At 34.8% G+C, this 20,819-nt stretch overlaps 1 protein-coding gene across 3 annotated transcripts; it reads right to left on the reverse strand.

Moving 5' to 3' along the window:
- Positions 1-5,882: 5,882 nt before the first annotated feature.
- On the reverse strand, positions 5,883-12,444 carry LOC136234241 (uncharacterized). Of its 3 annotated transcripts, XM_066024044.1 has the most exons (6): positions 12,358-12,444; positions 11,464-11,532; positions 10,853-10,919; positions 9,278-10,497; positions 6,660-6,728; positions 5,883-6,115 (listed from the first exon to the last, which is right to left on the reverse strand). In XM_066024044.1, the coding sequence occupies exons 4-5, from the start codon at positions 10,200-10,202 to the stop codon at positions 6,676-6,678; spliced, it is 978 nt and encodes a 325-aa protein (XP_065880116.1). In that variant the 5' UTR covers positions 10,203-10,497; positions 10,853-10,919; positions 11,464-11,532; positions 12,358-12,444; the 3' UTR covers positions 5,883-6,115; positions 6,660-6,675. The 3 variants fall into 3 exon arrangements, 2 of the variants coding, with proteins under 2 accessions (XP_065880116.1, XP_065880121.1); XR_010691130.1 differs by lacking the exon at positions 9,278-10,497; XM_066024049.1 differs by lacking the exon at positions 6,660-6,728.
- Positions 12,445-20,819: the final 8,375 nt, after the last annotated feature.

Here is a 20,819-nt window from a genome sequence, read left to right on the forward strand (position 1 = left end):
TTACTGGTAGTAGCTACCTCTCAGATCAATTAGATCTTTCAACCAGATGGCCGATGCGTTTGCTTAACATTTTATCACCTTCATTCCCAAAAGTTAAACTATTCAGGACCTCAACCACCTAGTTTAAGAGCTGGAATAATCTCTTTAGGAATGGGTGGAGAGATTCTATAAATATACCATCCAAATCAAATTTCAGGGTAAATGTTGTTGTTTATGCTATATCAACAAACTGAAGCGAAGCTTTGCTCCAAGAGCTAACCACACGACAAAATTAATAATTAAGGTTGTTTGAAAATTGAAAAGAGATCACCTAAAGATTATCTCACTAATTGATATTCAAATATAATTATTTCAATATGATACATGTGATTTAGAAAAAAAAATTAATTTCAATTTTCTGAACACTTATCTTAAAAAAAAAAAAGTGAATACTTATCTTTCTAAATAAAGAGAGAATTATATTAATTCAGCAAGATATTTATTAATTAGATATATTTGATTATGTTGTAAATGTTGTATGTCATCCGATTCCAAAATACTTTAGTAATAAAAAAATTAGGGACAACTATAAAAATAAATATTATGGTTTGACAGATTTACAAAGACAATTTTCATGATTTAAAAGTTTACTAACAAGGATTTAAGTTTTTTATTGTTTACAAACTTAATCATTCTTTCAAAATTTGTTGTTGTTACTATTTCTTCTAAAAGGGAACGATTTGAAGCAATTAAAAATACACGGTCTAACTTTACAAATTAACTAGCCATTAATATTGTTTGGCTGGAAAATTGACTCATTGCAAAACTCACAAAGTATAGATCACTATTTACAAACTTTTAACCTCTAAGAATTGTTTTACAAATCGTGTCAAATCACAAGATTTATTTTTTTATTTTTCCAAAATATAATGTGATTTGGTATTGTTTTTTTATAAGAGAATATTTTCACAAAAGTTTTTTTTAATGAAAATGTCGTATGTTATTTCATTAGATAAAAAAGTGTACAACATGAAAAATAATAAATAAAACATTATACAAATACATGTTACGTCTAATACATGATCCACATAGGTAAGAAAAAAATTACAAAAAGCAAAACAAGCCATTAAAAGTACAACTAACACAAACAACAAGTGAAATATATATTTCTCGAAACTCAAAATTCGCAGAGATGCACATGTAATCCAATTTTCATTATTTAAACTCTTCCGAACCTTCGAATATGAGTCATTTCTTTTACAATCACGTTGATCTAGTGATATATGGATAAGATCTACCTTTTTTCTCTTTCTAAATAAAAAAAATGTTATAAATGAAAAGATAATAAACAATACATATAGTTCAAACAGATTAAGCAATCTAGTAAACTATATAAAATCCAACTAAAATAAACTTAACGAACAAAGAAAAGAAGAAAAACTAAAAAACAGAACAAAACTGAAATTCTAAGAAAAATGGACCCGGGAACTTTGGAAAATGGACGATTTTGAAGATGAGGTAAAAATGGACCAGAGAACTCCGGAAATGGACGATTTAGGAAAAAAAAATTCCCTTTTCACTCGTATTTGGCCTCGGCGGACGAAAATCCCACCTGCCCTTTGGGCAGACAAGCTGTTCATCCGCCTGCCCAAAGGGCAAGCGGGATTTTCATCTGCCCCTCTTACTGGGAGGCCAGAATCGAACTTTTCTTCTCTATTTTTGTTTTAATGCGTTTAAAGTGCATTTTTAACAATTTTTATGACTTTTATTTATTTTCAGGTGCCATTAGAAGATCGGGTTGGTGAAGGGATTGATTATAGTAGTCATTTCATTACGGGCATAATTTTCTAGACAAGTTCAGAAGCTATTGAGTGGGCAAAAAATGTTGCAATTCAACATGGTTTCGAGCTGATTATTGCTTTACACAAACACGAAGGAAAGCATAAGCTTTTGAGATGTTCTCATGGTGAACAGTATAGAGGAGTTTTGAAAACTTTGGATGGGGCTTTAAGAAGGAAAAGTAAGACTAAAGCGTGCAATTGTAAAATTCAGCTTAAAGTCGTACAATTGCAATGATATACCAATTGGGGGATCCTGGTTCTGGAAGGGATTAAAAGTATGCACAACCATGCATTGACTGTTTATCTAGAGGGATATCGACAGATAAGTGGACTCAGTCCCGCATCCAAAAAAATTGTGCGTGACATGCGTTCGGCTCAAGCAAAGTCGTGTGCTATTTTGGCGGCACTTCATAAAAAGAATCCAACAGACAACCCAACTATAAAACATGTGTATAATTATAAAGATCAGTTGAGGAAGGTTAAGTTTAAGGGTAAAGACGTGGTTAGTCAATTTTTCCATCTAGTTGTCGAGAACAAGTATGTGCATTCGATGCTTGCTGAGCCAGAATCAGGTTGACGTATGTGTTGAAACACCTTTCCATTTGATTTTGATTTAACAAAATTATTTAAGTTAATCCATGATTAAGGGGCAATTAAATTTAAGTGCTTTGATTTAATTGTACTAATGTGTTTGTTCAATGTTGAGTATAATTATAAATGAGAACAGAAATAAAAAGTACGACAGAATGAAGTCAGCATGAGCCATGGAAGCTGAGTAGAACACAACTCAGCGTTATAGAAGAAAAGTCTTCTTCGAGATTTAAGCTATTAGACGAAGCTGGCCAAGGAAGCTGAGTAGAACACAACTCAGTATCAAAGAAGATAAGTCTTCCTCTAAATTAAAGCTTGCAGACGAAGCTGACCATGGAAGCTGAGTAGAATGCGACTCAGTCTCGCCAGAGACAAAGAACAAAGGCAACATCAATAAAGTTAAACTGAGTGCTCGTCATGACAACTCGAATGATCCGTTTGCAAAAAGACAAGATTCGACAACTGTCTGCGCCAATTCAAAAGCATTGGAATTACCTACGGAGACAGTTTCGAGATGCATGGGTCAACTGGCAGTTGGCTAAAAGACAAAACTGGCGCTAGAAGACGAACCTGGCGGAAGAAGACAAGCCTGACGCCTGCTAAATTCAGACGACAGGATTAGCCTGCAATATCTGAATGCTGACCAGTGAATGACGCAAGGAGTCGTTTGAATTCAACGGATACATTCGAATTCAAATGATTGAGGCTTCAGAAATTCACTATAAAAGGACAAGTCTAACTCTTGGATCCTTTGCCGAATACAAAAAGAAAAGAGCATACATACAAAGCACATTCAAACAAGAAAAGAAGATCTTATACCAAATTTCTATATCTCTGTAAAAGCTAGATTGAATTTGTATTCATCTAAAGTGTTCTTCATCTAGAAATAACAAGTCTGTATCAATTGTAAAAATTGAGAGAGTAGTGCTGAGTACTCGGTTCTAGTACTCAGCGGTAGAGAAAAATCTAAGTGTCCGGTTATATCGCTTAGTGGTGTTGAGTAGACGAATAGAGGAAGGTACTCTTGCATACTCAACTGCTTTGTAAACGGTTTGTGCTCTACCTTTAAAGAGCTCAGTATTGGAATGAAAAAGCCCGGAAGGACTCTGGGGACTAGACGTAGGCGGTGAGGCCGAACCAGGATAAATCTGCTGAGTAATTTCTAACCCTTTCTCTCAATATATATGTATGTGTTGTTTGCTTAATTTACTCAGAATATAAATTGTATAAGCTGACACTGAGTAATCAGAGTGCTGAGTTGGAAGTCGACCTTAAGTGTTAATTCCTAACTCACAAGTAAAATGGTTCTAGTCAGCCTCTGACTAAAGCTGTCTTACATCTCTCGGCCGTGCTGACCAAAACTGAGTTAAGTAATTCAAAGGATTGATTAAGTCAGCGTAATTAAGCGAAAATGTTATATTAGTTCCTAACCCCCCCTTGAAACTAATCACACAGGACCAACAGTATGTGTTTATGGCACATCCATATACGGTGAAATTATTGCAGACCTACCACTAGTACATTGGCATGGATTCAACATACAAAACTAACAAGTACAAAATGTCATTTTTCAAAATTATTGGGATGACTCCATGTAACAACTTCAAGATAGCTTATGCTATTATGAAAGATGAGACTGAGTCGAGCTATCGTTGGGTTATAGAGCGGTAGATTCAGGTACCTCGATCAATGTTGATAGTATCCACATATTTTGGAAGACACTTGTCATTGGTTATGTTGACACTACTTACAATGTCAGATATCATGAGGGGTCGGAGGATCATCGATACTTCCACTCTCTGGTTGAGGAAGTCGATAAAAGCGACCGAACCTTTATGCGCAATATATCTCTTTTTATTCACGATAAACTTCACCCAAACCAAGCCAATTTCTGTGAACCGAATGTGAAAACTACAGTGCGAGGACGACTGAAGGGGAGTACATCAACCAAACGTCTATCGAGAGTGTGGGAGTACCATGAGAGTCATCATGGACGTGCTCGGTCATCTAGTTTGTCTTGAAGTCATGGGAGTAGCTCTTCATCATCTGTCCACAATGCTGCTACAGTTGGTAATATGTCATTCACCCATACATATGATGGGATTGATTCAGCATTCCATTGGATTAAATGGGACGGTTCAGCTTGTACTGTTGCACATTGGATGCTTGTTTGGAATGACTTGTATCCAATTACTACATTGTATAATGTTGCTGTGTTTTTTTTTGTATGAGTGGGAAGAGCTTAATAGCATGTGGTACTGTGCTACCATTTTATGCACCCTCAACTACTACATGACCAGAATGAGAGCTAGTTATAGCTCATTTAGGGAATTCGTACCAACACTATATTCGGTTAGATTTATCTAGAGATTTTTCAGTACCTCCTATATTGAATTATTGGTCGAGATATTGTCATCGTAGTGTTGCAAGATGAGACCGCTTGTATGCTGCTCGGAGAGCACAATGAGATAGATTGCCTAGTATTGGGGGGTTTTTAGTTATTTTGTTATAGTTATTAATATTGTATTTGTTTGTATTGATATATGGAATTTAGTGATATTTCAATTTATTAGTATTTTCATTGTTTCTAAGTTTAGTAATATAATTGAGCTAGTGATATTTCAGTTTATTACTATTTTCACTGTTAGTACTTTCTGAGTTTAGTAATATAATTGAATTTAGTGATATTTCAGTTTATTAGTGTTTTCATTGTTAGTACTTTCCGAGTTTAGTAATATAATTGAATTTAGTGATATTTCAGTTTATTAGTATTTTCACTGTTAGTATTTTCTGAGTTTAGTAGTATAATTGAGCTTGTGATATTTCAGTTTATTAATGTTTTCTCTGTTAGTACTTTCCGAGTTTAGTAATATAATTGAGCTAGTTATATTACAGTTTACTAAAATTTTGACTGTATTTCGATTTCGGCCTCCCCGTAAGGGGGTCGGATGAACTTGTCGATTGCCCTTTGGACAAACGGGTGAAACTTGTTAGGAACTAATGCAATTACGATAAACAAAACACAAACAAATACACAAGAATTGTTTACCCAGTTCGCCACTCAATTTGAATGACTACGTCTAGGGGCACTACCAAGCCAGGATATTTTACTATGATTTTAGAGATACAGATTACAAAGAAAGAGGTTATATTTATACTCCTCAAGAAACCCTAATCGCCCAAACAAAACTATAAGTCTCCAAAGCCCAACAAAACTCCCACCTGAATGTTTAGTTGGATCGCTGAAGTAGATTTATAAGTCTCCAAATCCCAACAAAACTCCCACCTGGAGACTAAATCCGTCATCTGGTGGTAGTGCCATGCCTTCAACTTAGTTACCAAGGCGAACTGAAGCCATACAAAGCTTCATCTTCTCTAAGGTTACTGTAACACCCTATACGTATAAATTTTTTTTCCTAGACTATTCATTGGATAAAGTATTTATTTTAAACTGAGACTATTCAGTAGACAGAAGCATTTATGAATGCTTATACCCGTAGTAATATAGAACACATACACGTTAAGTATACATATGTATTTATACACAAAGTTACAAACTTATTTAGTCCAAAAGTTTACTTATACTACATGCTTGTGAGGAGAGGAGAGAGAATGAGGTGGAACACAGCCAACCGACCTTTCATCCATGCTATCTACAATATCTGACCTTCTAGAGACTCTTGTTCATCTACTTCATCAACCAACTGAAAAATTTAGCGATTTATATGAGTCGCCACTCAGTGAATATAAACAATCAATGAATTATAATCACATACACATACACACGTACAAATTCATGCATATGCAAATGATAAACCTTTTATTAATTTTGTTGTGACACCACCAGCTAGACACTTCCCGGGATCAAGTAGCAGGTAAACGGTAACACATGTATTGTTGTACAGCCTTGTAATCTCATAATTCGACCTTTCGGTCCATGTAATCAAGTAGTCCATGTGAATGACCATATAGGTCCAAGTAGTCCGTATATCTGACCATATAGGTCCAAGTAGTCCATATAATCAAGTAGTCATAAGTGCCTAGACTGGTATGTCACAACGTCATTTACGTTTTATGCAACATGTACACATACTTTGCATTTAAATAATTCCATCACATGTAATTCAATCAAGTATCAATTCACATCAACATAGCAAAACAATTCATAATATCACAAAGTATCAATTCATATCAACATTTCAATCACATCTTCAGAAGCCAAAGTATTCATATCATGTTTATACTCACAACTAAGCCGCTAGCTTCATTGACGGCGACTTATACCTTCCTCCGGAATATCTTCAAAGGTTTGAGTACCTATAAGTATAGTTTAACATATGATTAAAGAGACATCATTATTTATTTACCAAATTTCATTTTCTTATTCTTCTTTTATTCCATAAACTTCAATATCAAATAATGTTTCTCAAGGACCCATCAATACCAAAAGTCTTGTAACTCTCTCTATACTAAACCAACTGACCTAATTCTTGTTTTGTTGTACTCCTAACTCTTATATGAAGACCATGTTAAAATTTTATCATTTTTACAGAACCACCCAATTTATGGCTGTAGTTTTCCAATTGGAGCCTGATGTTCTATTTTGATCTGCTGACATGTTAGACATTTAGAAATATATTCTGCCACATCTTTTTTCATCTTAGGCCACCAAAAATGAGATCGTAATGTATTGTACATCTTTGTCATTCCAGGATGCATGGCATATGGAGCAGTATGAGCCTCTTCTAGAATCTCCTTACGTAGATTATCTACATTTGGCACACAAATTCTTTGTTCTATCATCAAAGTACCATTTTCAACTGCAAAATTAGTACTTTTCCCCCGTTCTACACTTTCCATTATTTCCTTGAACTGTGGATCCCGGATTTGAGCTTCCTTGATTCTATCATGTAACACTGGTCTCACCTTAAAGTTGGCCAATAGAACTCCATTCTTATTCAAATCTAACTCAACATTCATAGCACGCAATTGCACCAAATAAGGAAATGTAGATACTTGAACATGAGCCAAAATACTACCAGGTTTTCTGCTTAAGGCATCTGCTACCACATTCGCTTTTCCAGGATGATACTCTATTGTGCAATCGTAATCCTTTAACAATTCCAACCATCTTCGTTGTCTCATATTTAAATCTTTTTGACTCATCAAATATTTCAAACTTTTATGATCAGTAAAAATTTGAAATGTTTCTCCATACAAATAATGTCGCCAAATTTTTAAAGCAAACACCACAGCAGCAAGTTCTAAATCATGCACTGGATAAGATAATTCATATGGTTTTAATTGTCTCGATGCATATGCAATTACCTTACCATGTTGCATTAGAACACACCCTAAACCTTGATGAGACGCGTCACTATATACCACAAATCCTCTCGTGCCGGAAGGAATCGTTAAAATTGGAGCAGAAGTCAATCGTCTTTTTAACTCTTCAAAACTTTTCTGACAAGCGTCTGTCCACCGAAATGAAATGTTCTTTCGTAATAATTTAGTCAATGGAGTAGCAATAAGAGAAAACCCATCAACAAAACGTCTATAGTATCCAGCTAACCCTAGAAAACTTCTCACTTCTGCTACAGACTTTGGCGCTTCCCAGTTAACTACTGCTTCAATCTTCTTAGGATCTACCTGTATACCCTGATCTGAAATCACATGTCCCAAAAATAAAACATGATCCATCCAGAATTCACATTTGCTAAACTTTGCATACAACTGCTTTTCCCTCAATATCTGCAGCACAATTCTTAAATGATGTCCATGCTCCTCTTTGCTCTTTGAATACACAAGTATGTCATCAATGAAAACAATAACAAACTTGTCAAGGTACTTTTGAAATACCTTATTCATTAATGCCATAAAAGCTGCCGGTGCATTTGTCAAACCAAACGGCATCACAAGAAATTCATAATGCCCATATCGAGTTCGGAAAGCCGTCTTTGGAACATCCGGTTCTGAAATTTTGAGTTGATGATACCCCGATCTCAAGTCAATTTTTGAGAATAACCGTGCTCCCTGCAACTGATCAAATAATTCATCTATTCGAGGTAAAGGATATTTATTCTTCACGGTGACCCGGTTCAACTGTCTGTAGTCAATACATAATCGCATTGTGCCATCCTTTTTCTTGACAAACAAAACTGGAGCACCCCACGGGGACACACTAGGTCGGATAAACCCCTTATCAAGTAGTTCTTGTAATTGTGTTTTCAACTCTTTTAATTCAACTGGAGCCATTCTATAAGGTGAGATAGAAATTGGTGCAGTTCCTGGAATCAAATCAATTGTAAACTCTGCTTCTCGACTAGGAGGTTTACCCGACAAGTCTGAAGGAAATACATCTGGAAATTCATTTACCACAGGAATACTCTCAAGTGCCACATCTATTGCTTTGGTGTCGATGACATGTGCCAAATATGCTTGGCATCCACCTTTCATTAAACGGAAAGCACTGATAGCAGAAATTAATCAAGTTGGTACAAGTTGGCGGTCACCTTGAAAGATAACTTTGGGTTGATCCAGTGGTTCAAAAATAACCTCTTTAGTGAAAAACTTAACAGTTGCATGATGCTTTGTCAACCAATCCATACCCAGTATCACATCAAATTCTCTAATATTCAGCAATATCAAGTCTGCACTTAATTCTGCCGTGCCAATTTGAATCAAGCAATTCCGATACACCTGATTTACAATCACAAACTCTCCTAATGGAGTCCCCACATTTAAATCAAACCCCAAGGATTCACAATCTATATGCAAATGTGATGCCAAATTTGATGATATAAATGAATGAGAAGATCCAGAATCAATTAATGCATAAGCTTCTAGATTGCAAATCGAAAGTTTACCTGTCACAACTTGTGGTGCAGCAATGGCTTCCTGTCTATTCAAAGCAAATGCTCGAACTTGAGTTTGTGGACCCTGAGCTTCAGATCTACCAATACCTCTAGCAGTATTCATTATTGCTCCTCTGCCTCTACCTCTACTTACTGGCATAACAACCCCACTCCCCCTTGTATTCTGTACTGTAGCCTCTGAACCTTGTCTGTCAAATACTCCCCTTTTTGGACAATCACGGAAGAAATGATCTAAGGAACCACAAAAGAAACATCCCCCAGTCAATTTCCTACATTCTCCCTCATGATATCTTCCACATGTATTACAAGCTGATTTCAATCCTGAGCTGTGCCTTTGACTCTGTCTTGAATAAGATGGAACACTCATTCTTCCTCCTCGATTCGCAGAATATCCACCTCTAGCATTTGATTGTGAAGGAGATGAATTAGCTTGACGTTTGACAAACTTGTTACTCTGCTCAGCACTAGAATGACTATAACCCCCTTTTGTTTGGAAATCAACTCTTTCTTTTTCCAACCTTTCACCTCTAATAGCTGCAGCTTTTAGTTTTTGATAGGTTTCAAGATCAGAAGCTGTAATTTTACTTCGAATTTCATACCTCAACCCTTCTTCAAATTGTCTGCATTTATCTTTTTCTGTTGCCACCAAAGAAGATACATAAGTTGACAACTGATTAAATTTCACTTCATATTCAGCTACACTCATTTTTCCCTGCTTCAAATTCAAGAATTCTCTCCTTTTATCATCTAAATACACTTCTGGCATATAGTTATTACGAAACTCAAGAACAAAATCATCCCATTTCAAAACAGGAGGCTGAACAGTACTGTTAGGAATAGTTTCCCACCAATCATATGCATCTCCCTGAAGTAAAAACACAGCATAGTCAAATTTTTCTTCAGGTGTGCACTTCATCAAGTTGAAAACCCTCTCTATCCTCTTCAACCATCTTTCTGCTTGTGTAGGATCAGTGGTACCAGTAAATTCTTCAGCACCTTACTTTTTCAGTTTATCGAACCTCCTTTCCCTTTGAACCATTTGATTCTGTCCCTGCTGAAAAGGAGGAGCTTGACGATGCAAATTTGATGCATGAGAATGTGCAGGTGATGCTTGTGGATTATTATTTGGGGCACCTATAGAAGGTGGTCTAACTGGTTCCTCTCTCCTCATTTCATTTTCATTTCTATTCTGGTCACCAACTTCTTCAACCCTATATGATTGTAATATCATATTATAAACAAATGATATGTATGTCATGCAATATATGCTTATGTATGTCCCTACGGTCATATTCCTGCTCCGATACCAATAAATGTAACACCCTATACGTATAAATTTTTTTTTCTAGACTATTCATTGGATAAAGTATTTATTTTAAACTGAGACTATTCAGTAGACAGAAGCATTTATGAATGCTTATACCCGTAGTAATATAGAACACATACACGTTAAGTATACATATGTATTTATACACAAAGTTACAAACTTATTTAGTCCAAAAGTTTACTTATACTACATGCTTGTGAGGAGAGGAGAGAGAATGAGGTGGAACACAGCCAACCGACCTTTCATCCATGCTATCTACAATATCTGACCTTCTAGAGACTCTTGTTCATCTACTTCATCAACCAACTGAAAAATTTAGCGATTTATATGAGTCGCCACTCAGTGAATATAAACAATCAATGAATTATAATCACATACACATACACACGTACAAATTCATGCATATGCAAATGATAAACCTTTTATTAATTTTGTTGTGACACCACCAGCTAGACACTTCCCGGGATCAAGTAGCAGGTAAACGGTAACACATGTATTGTTGTACAGCCTTGTAATCTCATAATTCGACCTTTCGGTCCATGTAATCAAGTAGTCCATGTGAATGACCATATAGGTCCAAGTAGTCCATATATCTGACCATATAGGTCCAAGTAGTCTATATAATCAAGTAGTCATAAGTGCCTAGACTGGTATGTCACAACGTCATTTACGTTTTATGCAACATGTACACATACTTTGTATTTAAATAATTCCATCACATGTAATTCAATCAAGTATCAATTCACATCAACATAGCAAAACAATTCATAATATCACAAAGTATCAATTCATATCAACATTTCAATCACATCTTCAGAAGCCAAAGTATTCATATCATGTTTATACTCACAACTAAGCCGCTAGCTTCATTGACGGCGACTTATACCTTCCTCCGGAATATCTTCAAAGGTTTGAGTACCTATAAGTATAGTTTAACATATGATTAAAGAGACATCATTATTTATTTACCAAATTTCATTTTCTTATTCTTCTTTTATTCCATAAACTTCAATATCAAATAATGTTTCTCAAGGACCCATCAATACCAAAAGTCTTGTAACTCTCTCTATACTAAACCAACTGACCTAATTCTTGTTTTGTTGTACTCCTAACTCTTATATGAAGATCGTGTTAAAATTTTATCATTTTTACAGAACCACCCAATTTATGGCAAAATTTCTTTTGATGTTGTATCTCAACATCAACTCGCTTGTACCAGTTTTTCTAATTTACTCATAACTTAAAAGATATAATTCCAAATATTCTGATTCTTTTTGGTAAGAAAACTAGACATACAGAGGTATAACATATCCAAATATCAGAATTTTAGAAGATCTAAATAATTTACAATAAAATTTACAACCTAACCCTGTTTCAGCACCTATGCAACACAGCACACCTACACTTCTTTAGTGAGTTTCTCACTACTTACTTATTCAATACTAACCAAACTTTACAGGAGTTTACTCAACACATAAAGGATCAATTTTCATTTTATACCTTCCTCAAATTCGGAACCTAAGATGTCCCAAATTATTCAAGAAGAAACAAATCAAGTACAGATTTCAGATTAGACCTAGTCTAATTGATACTACCATATCTCCTAGGATACTTACCCAAATAATATGAAACGAATTTTCTAGTTTACCTAAGACATAGACGCAAAAATTTCTCTTCTTCAACTTCCTCAAAATCAGCTTCTAGAAATATGAAATAATTTGTGTAAAAAGATGTCTAAGCATACCTTTCTCTTCTTCTACCACTTCTTCTTCTTCTTCTCTTTTTCTTCACTTTCTCTCTCCTAAAAGTGTTTCTCTCACTAAAGTTCTGGAGAATTCATATGATCATCCATCATATGATCAATCTCAAACTTATCTTTGTGGTTTGGATGTATTTCCCCATTTACCCATACTTAATTTTAGTTATTACTCTTTTATCACCACTATCATTTTCATTAATATTATTATTATTAATATTATTATTATTATTATTATTATTATTATTAGTAGTAGTAATATTAGATCTGAAATTATATATAATTTTATTTAAATTATAAATTTAGCAAATTACACTTTAGTTCTTATATTTTTAAGATTATTCAATTTAGTCCCTATACTTTAAAACACACTTACACATCTATTTCATGTACTTTCACTTATCCTAATATTGTTATTTATATATATTCAATGATATAATGACATGTAAAATGCAAATATTATCTTCTAATGTTCCTTATAATGTCATGTAATGCATATGTCTATATGAAATGAAATGCACAAAATTGGGATGTTACAGTTACAACCTTAGTCAACATGTCTGCAGGATTCTCTGTGCCTAGAATCTTCATCAACTGCAATATCTTCCTGTCCAAGAGATGCCATATGTAGTGATACTTTAACTCTATGTGCTTTATCATGAAAGGAAAGATTGTTCGCCAAATGAATGGCACTCTGACTGTCGTTGCACAGAATATGATCCTTCTGCTCTTTCCTAGCTTATGCAAGAAATTCTGCAATCATACCATCTCCTTACTAGTCTCAGTCACTGCAACGTACTCACCTTGTCACACCCGACCCAAATCGGCATTGGGTATGAATGGAATATAGGATAACGAATTTCGGACAGCCTGAAACCCGAACCTATATTCTAATATATAAAAATTTATTCGGACTCTCTAAAATTTTATTAATTATTTGGCTTGGACTCGATAATTCTATCGAGCTTCCTACGTATCCCGAACATCTTTTAAATCTTTAAATCAGGAATCAAAGCCACGTAGTTCTACCTATTTTAGGTAGTTCTAATAAACTTATTGACACTTTGAATAACACGCTAATACCTTAATTGTATATTTCACCTTGTTATAGGTTTTATATATATAAATCAGTTTATCAAAACGAATCAAATCGAATAACGTTTTATCAAAACGAATCAAATCGAATAAACCGCTTTAACAAACCAACTCGTAATCAAACAAACGTAAAACATTATAATTCAAATCATCAAACATTATCAAACGTAATACAAAATTTGCGTGTGTGTCCATCCTCGAATTCCACCCGTGTAGCTTATCATAACATCAATCATATCAATAATCGAGATATCTCATTCATATCTCGTTCCTTGCCTAACGTTAGGACTACCAGCCGTGCACTCTGGCCATACCGCCCTTAGGTATGGTCTTACAACTACTAACCCTACCCCGGGCAATCCTAAATGGACAAAACATTTTATTTATCTTTCAAACTATCACAACTCATGAAAATCATCCAAAATAATAACAACCGCAATAACTTACTCAATCCAAAAACAATTCGTATAAGATCATCAAATTCGTTTTCTCGACCAAAATTCCAAAATACCACGATAATAAATAATTATTCTTCAAATAATCAAAATCAAAAGTATATAAATATTTTAAACAATATATCTTAAACGATTTAATAAAATATATTCAAAACCACGTAAATCATTTAAAACTGAAACTTATTTTTATCTGTCACCGGAATAGCTATTTTAGGCCGAACATATCGTTAGACTCGTTATATTATTATAGTCTGTTTGAGCTAATTTTATATCTTAATTTTATATTCAATTTTCGGTACTAATTTTATGTAATAATATTCAAACTCTTGTACTAAACTTATGGATTCTAATTGGCAATTATCGATATTAGTCCTTCTATTTTAACTCGACAAATTAAAGTTTCTCCGAATATTATATCGATATAATTTAATATCGTTTAAAGTTAAATATGTTTATCGGACTATTTTCCGTCACCGAAATAAAGATTCTAAACCGACATAGTTAATTCGAACTATTGTTACTATTAGACTCGTTTGACTGTTATGAATCTTATTTGTACTAATTTTATATTCGACTCAATACCGACTCTACTTGGCAAATATCAATACCGACTCTAATTGGCATATCAACACTAGACCTTCAAATTCATAACTTTAATTTTTGCTTAAACTATTTTATTCATAAGATTTAAAATAATCAAAGTATAGTATTCTTATTAGTCTATTTTAGTTTCTAAGATTTAGATCAACGTCGTTAATTTCGACCGATTGTATCTTTAAGCTCGTAACGCTATTAAGAGTCTATTAATACCGGATTTTACATTATTTAAATCTAAAGGACAACTAGTCTAAAATTTATTTATTTTTTTTTCAATTTATACTTTATACTTTAAATCTTAATTAAGGATCTAATTTAACTCAATTAATTTCACATGGTTAATTGAGTATAATCAAAACTTTGGAAGGCTTAATTTTTAATTAAAACAACTCATTAAAAACTCTAAACAATCTAATATATCTTAATTAAGCAAAATCTAATATGCTTGAACCTTAAATTAACTTAAAAGAAAAGAGATATGGGAACTAATTAGCCTTTGAGAAGACTTCCCTTTTGAAGTTCCTTTTCTCCATAAATTATATTTCCATTCCCTTCTCTCCCTTATCAACATTCCAGACCTTCTTTATATTGATACATATTTATATATATGTATATTTATTTTTTTAATGGATGGACACCTCATTATATTATATATTATTGAAACATTCTTTTCCTATCTAATTGACACATGGATATAAAAAGCCATGTTTTTATTTCTAGTTGACACATGGACATCTAAGTTTATATCTAATTGACACATATTATATCATTGGTTTTCATGTATGTATGAATTCATGGCAATAAGAATGATCCTTTCACTTTAATATTTACTTAATTATTTTAGTTATTCTTTATTTCTTTTATTTCTTTCATATAATTGCATTTATTCTACATGTGTTTTTTTTTTCAATAAAACGTAATGAGCATCAATATAATATTATTAATTAGCAAAATTCTAATTAAGGTCCTTTAATTTATATTTGTTTATAAGACTTAACCCAAACTTTTAATTTACACCTAAAAACATTAAATTGAACCCTATAATATATATTATAATCTATACAGGATATAAAGATTGACACTTTTAGACACGGTTGTGACACACCTTCTGTAGTAGACAAAGCCACCATCTTCTGCAGCTTTGAAGCCCAAGAGACTGCAATACCACCCAATGTGAAGACATATCTGGTTGTACTTCTTCTCTTGTCAAGGTCACTAGATGCCAAATCTGCGTCCACATATCCTGTCAACATAACTTCCTTGCCCTCAAAACACAAAGCTTGTTCAGTGGTTCCCTTCAGGTATCTCAGAATCCACTTTACTGCTTCCCAATGCTTCTTACCAGGGTCTCCTATGAAGCAACTAACAACTCCCATAACATGTGCAATATCCGACCTTGTTCACACCATTGCATACATTAAGCTACCAATTGCTGAGGCATACAGAGTTCTCTCCATCTGGGCTCACTCTTCTCTGCTCTTAGGTGAGTCCTATTTAGATAGCTTGAAATGGCTACCCAAAGGAACCTTAGCTGGCTTGGCCGCCGAATCTCTTCAAGACCTTCTTGATATACTCATCTTGTGAGAGATACAACTTTCCAGTCTTCCTATCTCTTTCAATCCTCATACCCAGAATCTGCTTAGCTTCTTCGAGATCTTTCATAACAAACCGCTCAGATAACTGCTTCTTCAGTTTTCTCACTTCTTGAGCACTCGACCCTGCAATCAGCATATCATCAACATATAACAGTAAAATGATGTAGCTCTCATCCAGTTTCCTGAAGTAACAACAATGATCAGCTTCACTCCTCACGAACTTAATTTCATGCATGAATCCGTCAAATTTCTTGTACAACTGTTGTGGAGCTTGTTTCAGACCATACAAGATCTTGTTCAACTTGCACACGAGCTCAACGTTATCATACTCATAGCCCTGAGGTTGCTTCATATAGATGTCTTCATCTAAGTCCCCATGAAGAAATGTCGTTTTTACATCCATTTGCTGCAGCTCCAAATCTTCTGCAGCTACCATACTCAACACTAAACGAATAGTAGTCAACTTCACCACTGGAGTAAAAATGTCAGTGTAATCTATATCGTACCTCTGCTGAAAACCTTTCACGACCAGCCTTGCCTTGTAGCGCTTACTACCATCAACCTCCTCTTTGATTCTGAAAATCCACCTATTATATAAAGCCTTCTTACCCTTTGGAAGCTTAACAAGTTCCCAAGTTCCATTGGTCATCAAGGAATCCATCTCATCGTCTATTACAAGCCTCCACTTGTTTGCATCCTCTCCACGAGATGCCTCCAAGTAGATTTCTGGTTCACCACTATCTGTCAGCAGCATGTAGTTGCTTGTAGGCGTGAACGTGTCAGGTGATCTACACTCTCTAGTGGATCTGCGTAGTGTAACCGCTAGAGTTTGGGGTTCTTCTTCTTCTTCTTCCTGAAAAACTACCTCCTTGCTCCCACCAGAATTCGTGATGTCTAGGTCCATGGCCTCAGGTTCTGAATCAGCAGTATCAGATGCTCCCAGACTATCCTTATACAACATCTGCTTGTTGAAAACAATGTCCCGACTGCGAATAATCTTCCTGTTCTGACTATCCCAGAACCGATATCCGAAATCATCTCCGCCGTATCCAATAAACGTGCACTTAACAGACTTCGCATCTAACTTACTTCTCTCAAGGGGAGCAATATGAACATATGAATCACATCCAAATACTCGTAGAAATGACAGCTTTACCTGCTTACCACTCCAAGCCTCTTCAAGAATTCCATTCTGCAAGGGATTCAATGGCCCTCTATTGATCAAGAATGTTGCAGTGTTAACTGCTTTTGCCCAGAACGTCTTTGGAAGTCCAGACTTCAGCCTCATGCTTCTAGCATGCTCACACAGAGTTCTATCCATTCGTTATGCAACTCTGTTCTCTTGAAGAGTTGCTTTCAGAGTCTTCTCCATGCGAATTCCATTCTCAGCATAGAATTCCTTGAATTCCCTTAGCTCATACTCCCCACCATTGTCAGACCTTAAACACTTTACCTTCAGACGTGTCTCATTCTCAAACAGGGCCTTCCATTTTCAAAAGGAATCAAAAGCATTACATTTCTTTTTCAGAAAATAGATCCACAATTTCCTAGTGGAGTCGTCAATGAGGGTCATGTAGTACGAAGCTCCACAAAGAGATTTCACAGGTGCAGGACCCCATAGATCCCCGTGAACTAACTCCAACTTCTGTTTCTTCAAAGTTCTACCACCCTTAGAGAAACTGACCCTTTTCTGCTTCTCGAAGATGCAATCCTCACACAGCCCAAGATCAGTAGATTTCAGACCCAATAACAGACCCTTTGATATAGCACTTTCATCCCATTTTCACTCATATAACCAAGATGACAGTGCCACAAATCTGCATTGACATTCTTGCTTACAACATCAATGATGTTACAAACACTGTCTGTTAAGTACAACGACCCAACCTTTCACCACGAGCAACCACCATGGCTCATTTGATTATTTTCCATGCACCACCTCCGAATATCACACAATAACCTTCATCATCCATTTGCCCAATTGACAACAGATTTCTTTTTAGGTCAGGAACATGCTTTACACCAGACAGCTTTATCACAGATCCATTCGGGGTCTTGATCGAAACATCTCCCTTCCCTACAATCTCTAAAGGCTCATCATCAGCAAGATAAACCTTTCCAAACTTCCTAGGGGTATAGTTTTCCATTAAATCAGCGCTACTACATGAGTGAAATGAAGCTCCCGAATCTAACACCCAAGACTCCAGAGGACTTTTTACACTCAATACCAAGGCTTCTGCTGCGGTTTCTGCAATTGAATCACTCAGAATCAGCACATCACCAAAATCTTCGCTTGCTGAGTTCACTAACTTGTCCTTCTGTGGTGCCTTACATTCATTCTTGTAATGACCATTCTCATTACAATTCCAGCACTTGATGTTGCTCTTGTCCTTGACAGATTTCCCTCTCCGTTTTTACTTAGACCTGCCACGATTCTACTTTGACTTATGATCTGACCTGCCCCGATTTTCTGCATTCAAGGTTGATCCAGATGTGGAACTTGACTCTTTCCTGTGAATCTCCTGGCTTATAATCAAATCCCTGACATCATCAAACCTAAGTTTTTCTTTCCCTGCTGAAGCACTTAGAGCAGTAACCGTGCCACTCCAACTCTTTGGTAAAGAAGATAACAGAATTAGGGCTAATACCTCGTCGTCGAAATCAATTTCTATAGAGCTTAATTGAATGATCGTCATATTAAAATCATTCAGGTGCGTCGCCACTGCTATATTCTCCATCATCTGTAGATTAAACAGTCGTCGCATCAGATGAACCTTGTTTGCCGTGGAAGGCTTCTCGTACAACGAACTCAAAATCTCCAACATCTCATTCGTGGTCTTTGCCATCACCGTGTGATGCGCCACGTTCCTGGACAGCGACAGGCGAATCACGCTCATCGCTTTTCTGTCCAACAGCTTCCACTCTTCATCATACATATCATCCGGTTGGTCACCTAGAGGCTGGTATAGATCTTTATCGTACCGGTAATCCTCGATCTGCATCTTCTAGAAACCAAAATCCGAACCATCGAATTTCTCCACAGGTGATTATTCGTCTCCCATCGTAACTGCCCCAGTAACCTCGCTCTGATACGAATTGTTAGGAACTAATGCAATTACGATAAACGAAACACAAACAAACACACAAGAATTGTTTACCCAGTTCACCAGTCAATTTGAATAACTACGTCTGGGGGCACTTCCAAGCCATAATATTTTACTATGATTTTAGAGATACGGATTACAAAGAAAGAGGCTATATTTATACTCGTCAAGAAACCTTAATCGCTGAAGTAGATCTATAAGTCTCCAAAGCCCAACAAAACTCACACACTTTCCCTTTGGGCAGGCGGATGACGAGTTTCGTCTCCAAATCTGAAGACAAAACTCGTGTTTTCGATAAAAATTTAATAAAAAAGCATACCTTTCCAGTAATCGATCCTTTTCCTTTGCCGTAATTTCCCACCATGATTTTCGTGTAGGGATTTGTGATTTTTGGACAGATTAGAGAGAGAATAAGAAATTTTGGTTGAAAAAAAATGAAAATGGCAAAAACGTCTTTATAGGGACGGTGATAAGTAATTTGGAAGCGGATAATAACTATCCACATTAATTAATATCTAACAAAAAAAAATCAAAATATGTACCAAATAAATTAATATGTAATTAACTACGTGACTGTATTGAAATTAATATATATTATTACAGTAAAACCTCTATATAGGAATATTCTATATAGGAACAACCTCTATTTTGTTATTAAAAAAAAACTCGGTCCCAACTTGGGCCAGTTATAAATAGGAATAACCTCTCAAACGTTATTTGTTATACATTTTTCAAGTCCCATCTTTAGAAAGTATGCCTCCATATAGTAATAATTATATATTTATATGTATATATTAAGAATTCAAACTAAATCATAAAATATTTTTAAAAAAAAAATTATTGAAATTATCAATGAGTTGGAAACCCAAACTACAACTTGAAATTATAAATATTTGGTATTTTTATTGATGTTTACATTTTTCCAATAAAACTCTTTCAATTATCTATATATTGAAAACCTAAACTCTAAATTGAAATTCTAAATATTTAATTTATTCCAGTAATGTCTATTGTTATACATTATACATAAATCATGCATGTCTATGATAATCTTAACCAATTTCAAGTGGTATTATTTAAATTTTAAAATTATATGTGTTGGGAAATTTTATTATACCAAACTCTATTTAGTAATAACCTCCCAATTGTTATACAAATAGTCCGATTCCAAGTGTATTCCTATATAGAGGTTTTACTGTATCAAGTTTTTTTTTTGTAATTATATCATGAAGTTAATATATTACATTGTTTAAAAAAAAAGTTAAGATATTACATTATCGGAAATTCATATTTGTTTATCAATTTCTTTCTTAGTTTATTAGCGGTCAGTATAAATAATAAGATTATAATATAAGATATACCACGTTTTTTGGTTTCTAATCCGAAATGACAAATATATAATATTTTAATTCGGAAAAAATATATGGAATATATGTTGATAGTATATGATTGTGATAAATCACAAGTGGCAGTGGTTGTGGACGGAGGCACTTTTATGAGATAGAAATATTAGGGTAGGGTCCCATGCCCTTTCACATTTTTATATAAAACACATTTTTCACGTTCATATTAATTAATATGGTGATAATAATAGTTTTTCATTG

Source organism: Euphorbia lathyris, chromosome 1 (assembly GCF_963576675.1).
Source record: "Euphorbia lathyris chromosome 1, ddEupLath1.1, whole genome shotgun sequence".
NCBI lineage: Eukaryota > Viridiplantae > Streptophyta > Magnoliopsida > Malpighiales > Euphorbiaceae > Euphorbia > Euphorbia lathyris.

Bases quoted from the DNA above. Each gene is read 5' to 3' on its own strand.
- LOC136234241 (XM_066024044.1), bottom strand. From the start codon at position 10,202: ATGAAGTGCACACCTGAAGAAAAATTTGACTATGCTGTGTTTTTACTT. The intron at 6,729-9,277 runs GTAAACTTTCGA...CTATACTTATAG, and splicing joins TGCACCACAAGTTGTGACAG to GTACTCAAACCTTTGAAGAT.